This window comes from Neltuma alba, unplaced genomic scaffold (assembly GCF_004799145.2).
Source record: "Neltuma alba isolate B1F8T4 unplaced genomic scaffold, ASM479914v2 tig00011375_pilon, whole genome shotgun sequence".
Taxonomy (NCBI): domain Eukaryota; kingdom Viridiplantae; phylum Streptophyta; class Magnoliopsida; order Fabales; family Fabaceae; genus Neltuma; species Neltuma alba.
In genome coordinates this window covers 297,173-306,581 of record NW_021636069.1, presented here as the reverse complement: position 1 = coordinate 306,581, position 9,409 = coordinate 297,173, and the positions used below count along the sequence as shown (strand labels likewise).

Here is a 9,409-nt window from a genome sequence, read left to right as displayed (position 1 = left end):
ATTTTATTCTCATCTGACTTCGGACCCTAGCCACCGCCAGCAGCTGGTCGTCCCCATTCTTCGCCGCGCCACTTATATTCTCCTCCTCTTCAAACTTCTTCTGGTAAGGTTTTTTTTTTTTTTTTTTTTGTCGCTTTCGCTACCCATTTTGGATTCTTTTCCGCGTCGCTTCTTTGTTATTCTTGTTCTTTGCTATTCTTCAGCCATATGTTGAGTCGGGTGAAATCAATTTCGGATTTTGATTCATTATTTTTTTCTAGTTGCCTGACAATGAAACTTAATTTTAGCTTTTATTTTGGGGACCAGCAAAACTTAGTTTTAGTCAGCTTAATCGTCTGTTCTCGTTCTGGGAAGTCTGGGCTCTCCCAGTGTGTGTTTTCTGAATTTTAGGGCATCGGCTCTCACTGTGTGTTTAAGTGGATGGAATATTGTAATCTAAGTTGGGATCCTTTATCAGTTTAGCGCAAATTTCTTTTTTCTTTTTGGCAATCTTGAGTGCCTTTATTCTTCAAGTAGGTAATTTGTTCTCCACTACTTTCCACAGACCTGATTTGTGTATTCAACAATTTAATAACTAATAAATGTCATTTTAAACAAGCACGCCAGAGGTAAAATAAAGATGTTCATTATAAGCTACCTATAAAATTGCAAAACAAATTAATTGTTTGTCTTAAATTTCTTTTCGTATCACTAATATTCTCTAAAAGATCTTCAATGTGTATATGAATGGGTGAAAATCAATTGAATGGAAGGGGTGTACCAGGGAGATAGAATTGCTGAATAATTCCTGACTTCATTCAATATTGCAGTGCAGTCACTGTGTCAGAGGATTACTCCTTTTATAGAGGAATTAAGAGAAAATACAACGGCTATTAACTAACTAAACTAACTAACCCTAACAGCTAATTAATGACTAACCTCTAATGTCTAATATACCCTTGCATAGGTAATACGCATTATGAATACATAACATAGATGCTTATGCTTTGAGTAATATCTGATGTACTATTCGGAAAATTCTCTCATTCCCGACCCCCCCGGGGGGACTATCTGTCAGAATTTGCATGTATTTGTATGTATATTATATTCAACAGACTGACACCAAAAGAGTAAAAGAGAGGTCCATAACAGACTAGCTACCAATTAGAGCATTGTTTTTAAAGAAGAATATTCACTGTCCTAATGTCAGTTGCAAAATTGACTATTAATCTCAGATGAAGGAATCAAGTAGTTTTCAAGACTAGAATTTACTTTCAAATCCACAGATTTACTATTTTTTTTTTCCTTCTGCTTCATAACATCTCTTTGTGTTAATGTTTTGCTATTTAAACATCCTGAAATTGATTATTATTATTATTTTTGCAATCCAAAATTAATGGACCAAGAACAATATTTTATGACAGAGTGCAGTTGATAATGGTATATATCATGAAAGGATGACACATGGATCCAGAAGGCAAGAAGTTTGGAGGAGGTAATCATTTGTCATACTGTGCTTTGCTTCGTGTGTGTACTTTAATGCATCTTGTTTTGATTCTTATTGTCTGGATTTATATGTATGATGATGCTTTGGCTGTACTGAATTGTTTTTTCTTCTTTTCAATATTCTTTTAGTTGATTTATTTTGAACAGGATCTTTTTATTGTAAATAAGTTTTTTGAGGGATAATAGGCTGTTCATGTGATCTATTAGAGATCCTTACGTCCCTTCACTTGAAGTTGATCCAGCCGTAAGTGGTTTATGAGGACATTGGGGATATCTTGGCTATAATGAGTATGATAGGCTTTTAGTTTTCTTGAAGCCTTTGATAGAGTACCATATAATATAGCATTGTGGGTGAAATTAGTGTAGCATAATTTTGAGGAGTTGTTAATTTATTTTCTGTTACAAATAATAAAGATGTTATTTATAAATATCTCAATTAGGATTTGTTTATTATTGAGTCAATGCTGGTTAGGATCTAGTCAGTTATTTTCTAATTTACTTATTATTTAATATCTGTTTTTATATCATAAATAAAGTAGAAGCTTGTAGAGGTACATCATAATCCTCTTACTTTCAGCATAAAATTTCATATTAATGTGTGTAGGTTATGCATGTGATGCTCTTCTTATCAAGTTTACTGCGTAATTGACAGTATGAGTGGACTGAAGCATTTTTGTGTGACGCATGTTATAATAAATGAAATTCCTCAATTTTTTTGGGTCATGAAATACATTTTATCATTATTGTTCTGTATTTTTTCTCATGTTTTGTATTCTTCTTTTGAATATTTTGTTTGAAGACTCTAGGAAATTGTAAATATAGAACGCCATAAGAATCTGTTTTAGGAATTTCAGCCAAAGCTAAATCCTATCTTAGTCTAATGAGTCCTCTCCATTTTGCTTAAAATCCATTGTTTCATTTTAATTGTGTTGGCTTTTCCAATTTGAATTGGACCCTTCTAATATTCTTGATCTGACTTCTTTTAACAATTTATGGGTGAAATCACCTACAGCTTTTTCTTTGGTTAATGTATTTCTCATTGAATTCATACAATGTTATTTCAACAATTAGGACCGAGGGAATTGACAGGGGCTGCGGATCTTGTAAATCATTTCAAATTACTACCCCACTATGACTTTTTCTGCAAAAGGTCACTTCCTGAGTCAATTTTGGACTCACATTATCTTTACAATGTCGTGGGAGACACAGAAATTAGAAGAGGAGATAATTTGCAGTTGGATCAGCTTATTCAAAACTCATCCTTTTCTAGAGATACAAGTGCTTGTATACGGCCTTTTGACTTAGATGTTCTAAAGGAAGCCTTTCAACTAAGGGAAACAGGTTCCATTGATTTGCCTCCGGTAAGAAACTTTGAACTTCATTTTGCCATTACATGATTGTTCTATATACCTCATAGACTATTGTTCTTGTCATCTTATTCATAGGCCGAGAAGGGGGTTCCCACCACTGTTGGAAAATCAAAAATTGAGTCTAAAGACAAGGAGAAGAAGCATAAAAAGCACAAGGACAGGGACAAAGAGAAGGACAAAGAGCATAAGAAGCACAAGCATCGTCATAAAGACCGAAGCAAAGATAAAGACAAGGAAAAAAAGAAGGATAAGAGTGATCATCATGATTCCAGTGCTGATCATGGCAAGAAGCACCATGAAAAGGTTGAGGAATTTTTCTCTGCTGATACCTTTTTCTCTTTCAGAATTCTGAAGTATTAGATCTTGATGCTGTCATTTCACATTATGATTAAATGAATTAGTTTCTTCATTGAATATCTTATGAAATTTGTGCGTTTTGGTTATCTATGAATTTTAAGTTTTATTGATATTGTCAACCCTTAGTTGCTTGTGAATAAAGATCTAATCTAGGACGTGGGTTTGGTTTGATGTCATCATTTGAAGAGGAAATAAGAGGATTTGTTTTATTGTGTTTCAAAATGATGGGAAAACATTGTTCTGTACAATTTTTTTTTTTCCGTCCGTATGATCACAGAAAAGGAAGCATGATGGAGATGAAGATATTATTGATGTACACAAACACAAAAAAAGTAAGGTAATGAAGTGAAAACCTTTGTAGCATTTCCTTCTGTTTATTTGGTGCTTTTCCTTCTTTGTACATCAATACTATTTTCTTGTGGCTTCTCGTTGTTTCTTTATTGAATTTTTCTTTTCATTTTTTTAAAAATTTTATTGCAGCACAAGAGCTCGAAAATCAGCGAATTGGGGGCAATAAAGGTAGCCGGCTAGAATGGTCACATGCTGTAGTTCACTTCTTATCCTCATATGGTTATTGTCTTCTCTAAAGTCTGGAGGCGTCTTTGGCTAGAAATTATCAAATTTCTTGAGGTACTTATTATATTTGCCACAATCTCAATTTTTCTTTATGCTGTTTATGTGCTTTAGCGGCTTTCAGAGTTGCCTTTTATTTTAGGAATGGTGGCAGTTGATTTTTCATCTTCAATTCTCTTTTCCTTTGGGTTTCAAAGCATTAGCTTTGTTTATTATGTACACCATTTGTTTTGAGAAAGAAATTGCTTATTTTTTCAGCTATTCATTGAATTCCTGATTGTAGTTGTATAATTATCATGGTTGTGTAGTGGACAAAATTTGTGAACCTAGCAGCAAGATTTACCATTTTTTGGTACTTTGAAACAATGGAAAGTGGAGAATGGATTTGCAATCATGAATCATCATTTACAGAAAATTTCAGCATAAATTTAACTTTCCCTGTCGTGATTCTAAGACATGATTTATTGACTCATTCTTCCCATTGAGTACGAGTGAGAAAAAAATGGTATGCATCTTAGAATCGGGTGGTCTGGTTGTTTTGCATAGAGCTTGTACTGTTATGCATTTCAGCATCTTGGGGCAGAAGAGGGAAAAAATAATATAGAGTACTCTTTTGTTTGATTTTGATAGAGTTCAGCTGGTATAAATCGGAATATAGGTTGAAAAAGAAAAGCTTAGACTCCTTGACAGATAATTACAGCAAAAAGGAGGGAGAGAATAGGAGCTTCGGGTTGACTTTTGTTATCCCAAAAGCAACTTTAAAAGCTTCAAAGCCAATTTGAGCCCAAAAATTATGGGCTTATTTAGATTAATGACTGTAAAACTGGCTTTTTCCCAATTGTATTTTGCAAAGTTAAGTTGGGATAGAAGTCAATTAGTGTAATGCAATTTATGTCTGAATGCACTTTTAAAAAGTGTTAGTTTGACAAAAATGGATTTTTTTTTTTTTTGGGATGGTGTAATTGAAAAGCAAGTTTAGATGTAAAATAATTGAGAAGCATGAGTTTTATAATATATATCATGTGGATAATTTGATAACTTTAAGAGGATATTAAAATTATAAAGATAAGAGAGTTAATGTATTATTGGAAAAACATGTTAATACTGAAAAATACTTAATAGATATATTTAATGGATGCAAATGTATACAAGTCACAAATCATAATAATGTGAAATTAACCAAATGATATTATATAATTAATTAGATCTCGTGCTATTTGGTCTCTAATTATGTTACAAACATAATTTATCTGTCTTAAAGATGATTTAGCTAAATTTGTTAAGGTTGCTTCACCTACTTGACAATTATTCTCTGGCTCAATTTTACTTTCATCGTCAACTTATATGAATTACACCTCAGTTCCAGAATTTTTTTTAATAAAATCATGTATAGTCATTGTTGCACAAATTTTATATGTATTTGTGTTTGACACTTGAATTATGCATATATCATAAGATTAGAAACCTATTTTTTCAAATTCTAAAGATTTTTCTATAGTGCACCTTGAATGATAATAATTAAAATCTTGCTATCATTTGCCAATTAGTTGATAGTGTTTGTATCCTTACGAACATAGATATTGGTGGCTAGCATTGGCCAAAAAATATTTTACTAATAAATATTCGAATTATTGTAACAATTAATGTGAAACAATGCAAATATAAAATAAATTGAAGTTGAAGGAAGCCTGAGGTTGATGGGGAAAATTCATGAATAGAGTTGGGATAGCATTGTCAAATAAATGAGTGTCATTTTCATGTGCAGTTCCTTCCCAGCCAGTTAATATGGAAGTAATGTACATACTCAATCACATACAGCCACAACATTCTGTTTTGCATATGTTTTTTTCCCGATAAACTTTGGCTGCACAAAAAGACTAGAAGCACATGATATGTGAGTGCCATCAATTGTTTCTACTGCATCTTTGAAAAATGGTCAATATAATAAATATCTCTTATTTTTGCATGGTATTCATGAAACGTAGGATTATGTGGCTTAATATATTTTTTTTAGATAGTGTAAGTATCTAATGTGATGTGAAATCGCTTATTTATAGTTTTTCTCAAATGTTGAAATCTTTCTTGTATCATTCTATTACCTATTCCATGTTTAACCGTGTTCAACGACATTGCACCATTTCTTCAACTCTCTTGTACTTAGAGTTCTGTAACCATGTTCAACCATTTTAGAGCATAACTAGTTGAAAATATGTTTGTTCATTTGAAACATTTCATGACAGTATAATGGATGCGCTTGTAAAATTTATTGACATGTGACTACCTGTTTGTTCACTAGTTCTACGTGGCTCTTTGTGCGCACAAGGTGCAGATAAGGCATCACATGTAGGAGGAGGTGTGCTTACTGTGTTAATATGTGATGCTTTATGTGCGCCGAAGAAATTTTATTAGGGCATCTATGATGTTGTCATAAAATATTTTAGATGGAAAAACAAATATTCAATTAGTTATATTTCAAATTGACTGAACATGGGTTATAAGGTTTTAAGCACATGGGAGCTGAAAAAATGGTTTCAATGTTGTTAGACATGGAATAGATAATAGAATGATACAAGAAAGATTTCAACATTAAGGAAAAACTGTAAGTAGGTAATTTCATGCTATGCTAGGTGCTTACCTTTATCTAAGGAAAACATCAAGCTACGTGATCCTGTGTTTTTTGATGTCATGCAAAAATCAGAAATGATTCACAATATTGGCCATTTTTTTGGGATCAATAGGAGCAATTGGTGGCACTCACATATGATATGATGTGTGGTTAATCTTTCTGGCTTCAGTTCATTTTATATTTGCATTAATTTCACACTTGTTGTCAAATACTTTCATTGTTTATTAGCAAAATATTATTTGGTTAATGCTATCTATCCAACACCTATTGAGAACAAATGTGAGTGCTATCACCTTTCAGACTTGAGGTGAGAATTGAGATTTGCACTATAAAAATGACGTTTGGGGTTTGGAAGAAGTTTGCAATCTCACAGCTTGTGCTGAGGTTCACATAATCTGTGCAACAATGGCAGTGCATAATTTAACGGGAGAAATCTTGAAATTGATGTGGAAGTTATAGAAGTTGGAAATGAATATATAGTTGAACAAGAGAATAATTAAGTTGGTGAGGTATCCTTGTCAAATTGAACTATATCATTTTCAAGACAAATGAATCGTATTCATGACGTTATTAGAGATCAACTTATTGAGCATATGAAATCCAACTAGTTATCGAATATTATTTAAAAAAACTTGACATTCTTTTGTTTTGTAATATATATATATATACATACATTTTTATCTATGAAATATATCAAGTTAGCATTTACAAATGTTTCTCTAAATAATACATTAGTTTAATTTCTATCTTAAAGTTATAACCAACACACGTAAATATATTTTATAAAACTGATGTTCTTTTTAGTCATTTCACATCCAAACATACATTTTGATTATAACATCCAAGCAAGTTTGATTTGTCAAATTGACTCTTTTAAGAAAAGCTTATCCAAAATTGCACCAATTGACTTTTGCCTTGCCTTCATTTTGCAAAATGAAGTTGGGCTAGAAGTCAATTTTGTAAACGTAAATCCAAACAAGTCCCAAATTACTGAAGCAATTGCTAAGAATTGGCTGTTTGTCTGCAGCAAAGAAGGAAAGAAAATTACAGCAGGAAGGAAAGAAATAGATTACATAAAGATGGAAATAGAGAAGAGTAATAGGAAATGATCATGATCTGTCATAACCAGTGGAGGGGCTGTTTAACCTTGTTAAAAGGAGAAGCACATCACTATAAGTCATTAATGGCATGATCAAGTGAAGTCAAATGCCCTTGTTTCTAGCATGGGTAGCTGTTATGGCTTCCTGTTCATCAACAGTTTTGGGCAGGGATGAGGACAGAGCCAGGCTGGTTTTTCAGTTTTCGTCCCTGATCCCATTCTTTCTTCTTACGTGTTTGGCAAGTAAAAAGCATATTGTAACGGGCCTTTTCTTAATATATATACATTGCTGGATCCAGTAATATCAGTTTATTGGGATTACAATTTGGTTCCAGTAGGACAGTCGTTATAACAACAAATTAGTTGCTCTAGGAATATTGTGATATTAGTGTTTCAAATTAACGCGCCTGTTTTTAATATTGCATTGCCATGGTGATATAAGATACTTGGAGACATATTCTTTAGAGGTTTTGAAGCAGTATGGTTAAGAAAAGCGATGGCTGAATTGCAAGAGGAGTTCTGTATGGTATTTGACGAGAGTATGCGTATTAATTGCAAATTATTAACAAGTTAAAATAAGATCTGAGGGGCTTGCTACTAAGGGAGGCCGTTGTCCCTGAGAGTTAGCATATCAATGTTTCTGTGGCTATGAACTTGAAAATTCTTGGCTGTAGCTCTTTTTCCTTCTCATACAAGTTACAGTGTTCTGGGGAAAATGCTTTGCTTCGTTTCTGGGGCTATGAGCTTTAAAAACATGCTTTTACCTTGTCAAACCTGGTTGAGCAAATTCAAGGGATTGTATTATGAACGTCCAAACCTTTTAAAACCTTTTAAAGCCAAGTGGCAGGAGTTGCTTTTGTTGTAGCAATCTTCTTACTTATGAGACCATATAACACTGATTTTTCTTTATCAAAATCCCTTAAGGGGTAACTTTTACCTCTGCAAAAACCCCATAAATAATCGACTTTTCAACATAGAATGTTTCCATTCATTCCCTAAAATCTTGTGGTATACGCAAATGAATCAAGCTTGGTGAGAAATCCTCAACATGGGTTTGGTTCTTTTGGGAAGCATTAGGTGTAGTAAAATGGTAGTTATAAAATTGCCATCTTGATATCCTCACCTTTTATTCTGTTCACGAGTGGTATAAATTTCTTTACTGTGTCTGGCATTTAATCTATGCCCCATTGTTACTGTCTGTTTTTGATTGCTAGCAATGATTGACTTTGTTCATAGTATACTTCATCATAAGAACTTTTGGATCTTGATGGTCGCAGTATGCATGATATTTCCAATTTTATATACCGAATTGGTACTGAATTGACCAAATATTATCCTGAAGGTGAATTTAGCTGTTGATTGACGAAAAGTTGGATGCAAGGTAAAATTTGCTGAAATTGAACTATTTTTGTAGATTGATTATTTGATATAATTTCACTAATTTTTGCAAAACTGTAGCCTTCGTCTTCCTTGTAGTTCCCAGTTTTGACCTTGGATATCTCTGTATAATAATCTTGATCTCCACTGTAGATTTTCTGCTTTTGAAGTAGCGATAGAAATATCATGCAAAGATTTTCTTCCCTTTAATGTTTTCAGGGGGGTGGGTACTGCGGATGATTTCTCATTCAAAAATTATGGAATTTTAGGAGCACGTTTAGTTTGTCAATGAAAGGGAAATTAAAAAAGAAAGAAAAAGAAAAAAGAAGGCAACAGTTCTGGTCTGTCTATTATATTCTGTTATTCTTGTAATTATTACTTATCTGGTCCTAAATGTGAGATTCGTTACACTACATAATAGGTTTTACATTTACGACTAGAGGAGTATTATTTATTAATTTTTAGTTTTTAAAGCATAACACCCGTCCAGCATATTATATGGAGTTTACAAAATGAGTTATA

The 9,409-nt window shown here is 32.8% G+C and overlaps 1 protein-coding gene across 5 annotated transcripts; it reads left to right on the top strand.

Annotated features, from left to right (window-relative positions):
• The first annotated feature begins 1,395 nt into the window (after positions 1-1,395).
• On the top strand, positions 1,396-9,186 carry LOC114712586 (mediator of RNA polymerase II transcription subunit 19a-like). Of its 5 annotated transcripts, none has more exons than XR_003737252.1 (6): positions 1,404-1,474; positions 2,557-2,846; positions 2,931-3,158; positions 3,490-3,549; positions 3,693-3,842; positions 9,107-9,186. XR_003737252.1 is itself a non-coding variant. In XM_028897141.1 (5 exons), exons 1-5 carry the CDS (start codon positions 1,444-1,446, stop codon positions 3,741-3,743), a joined length of 660 nt encoding a protein of 219 aa, XP_028752974.1. In that variant the 5' UTR covers positions 1,396-1,443; the 3' UTR covers positions 3,744-4,050. The 5 variants fall into 5 exon arrangements, 2 of the variants coding, with proteins under 2 accessions (XP_028752974.1, XP_028752975.1); XR_003737250.1 differs by lacking the exon at positions 9,107-9,186 and adding an exon at positions 8,853-9,091; XR_003737251.1 differs by lacking the exon at positions 9,107-9,186 and adding an exon at positions 7,439-7,934.
• The last annotated feature ends 223 nt before the right edge of the window (positions 9,187-9,409 follow it).